At 57.4% G+C, this 1,127-nt stretch overlaps 1 protein-coding gene across 1 annotated transcript in view; it reads right to left on the reverse strand.

The window, feature by feature from the left end:
* SF3A3 (splicing factor 3a, subunit 3, 60kDa) overlaps window positions 1-1,127 on the reverse strand; it is a gene marked incomplete at its 5' end in the record, with an annotated part of 5,252 nt that overhangs the window by 576 nt on the left and 3,549 nt on the right. Inside the window, 3 exons of the mRNA XM_009072652.1 lie at window positions 127-217; window positions 509-619; window positions 728-892. Coding sequence (XP_009070900.1) covers window positions 127-217; window positions 509-619; window positions 728-892 — 367 coding nt within the window. The remainder of the gene's footprint in view (window positions 1-126; window positions 218-508; window positions 620-727; window positions 893-1,127) is intronic.

The following is a 1,127-nucleotide window of genomic DNA, read 5'->3' on the forward strand; positions in this document are numbered from 1 at the left end:
TCCTCTGTGTGGCTACTGACAGGCTTTAGAGTGACATTCAGGATGGGACCCAAGACCAGGGTCTAAAGCCACCCCTGCAGACAAGGTGGTGTGTTGCGTGCTCCCTGTTCTGCCACCACTACTTACATGAGACCGCGTCCTCGATCTGCGTGACGTTGGCGAAGTGTGCCGTGTTGGGAATGCCCAGGCACCGCATCCCGTGTGCGTGGCGCCACTCCTGCGGAGGAGGTCAGTGTCAGAGGGAACGCCACATCCTCCACAACGCCAAGCACCACTAGGACATTAACATCTCAACAGGGTGCAACACATTCTGCCCCAGTACAAATCTACCAGTCCTAAAAGCCTCTACAACAGTATTTTTCCCTGAGCCACCCTCAGGCATGCTGCACCCATCAGACCTGGGCGCTGGAATGGGAGGCAGGGGGCAGCTCGGGGGCCCAGGGGCTCAGCAGTGCCTGGTCCCAAGGCTGCCGAGCCCAGCAGGCTGTGCCCGCAGCACGGCACTCACCGCGAAGTGCCGCTGGAAAGCCTTGGGCCCGCGGTAGGTGTAGTTACCACAGATCTCGCAGTTGTAGTTGATGTTCAGCCCATGGAGTTTGTACAGCCAGTACGGGATGGGCTGCAAGCAGACACGAAGGTTAGGCCACGTGGCAAAGCGGCTCGGAGAGGGGAGCGGTGTGGGCTCAGTGGCCTCTCCCACTCCTCCTGACCCAACAGTCTCTATTACCTTCCCGTCCCAGCCCAGGGGCAGGTTCTTGGGGTTGTAAATGATTTCATTTTCTTCGTCTTCGCTCTCACTCTCACTGATCTGCTCCTCCTCCTCCTCCTCCCTCTCCTCCCCTGTCCGTGCCTGCTTACGCTGCACGTTCTCATGCGTGAGGTGTCTCTGCTCCTGCAGTGAGACAAGGAAGGGAATTGTCCACACGCTGCAATAGCAACAAAGTCCGGGCAAACTCTTGCAGCGAGAAACTCCCTCAGTACACAGAGCGAGGGACCAGTATCAATCAGAGAACTCCCACCTGACTCAGGTTTTAGCACCCTGTCGTTCCCTACTTGCAAAGAATGAAAACCTTGTACCACCACTAGCATTCCCGAGGTGACAGGTAACAGCAGTGGCATCCTGCTGA

This window comes from Acanthisitta chloris, unplaced genomic scaffold, assembly GCF_000695815.1.
Source record: "Acanthisitta chloris isolate BGI_N310 unplaced genomic scaffold, ASM69581v1 scaffold18130, whole genome shotgun sequence".
In the NCBI taxonomy this organism is placed as follows: domain Eukaryota; kingdom Metazoa; phylum Chordata; class Aves; order Passeriformes; family Acanthisittidae; genus Acanthisitta; species Acanthisitta chloris.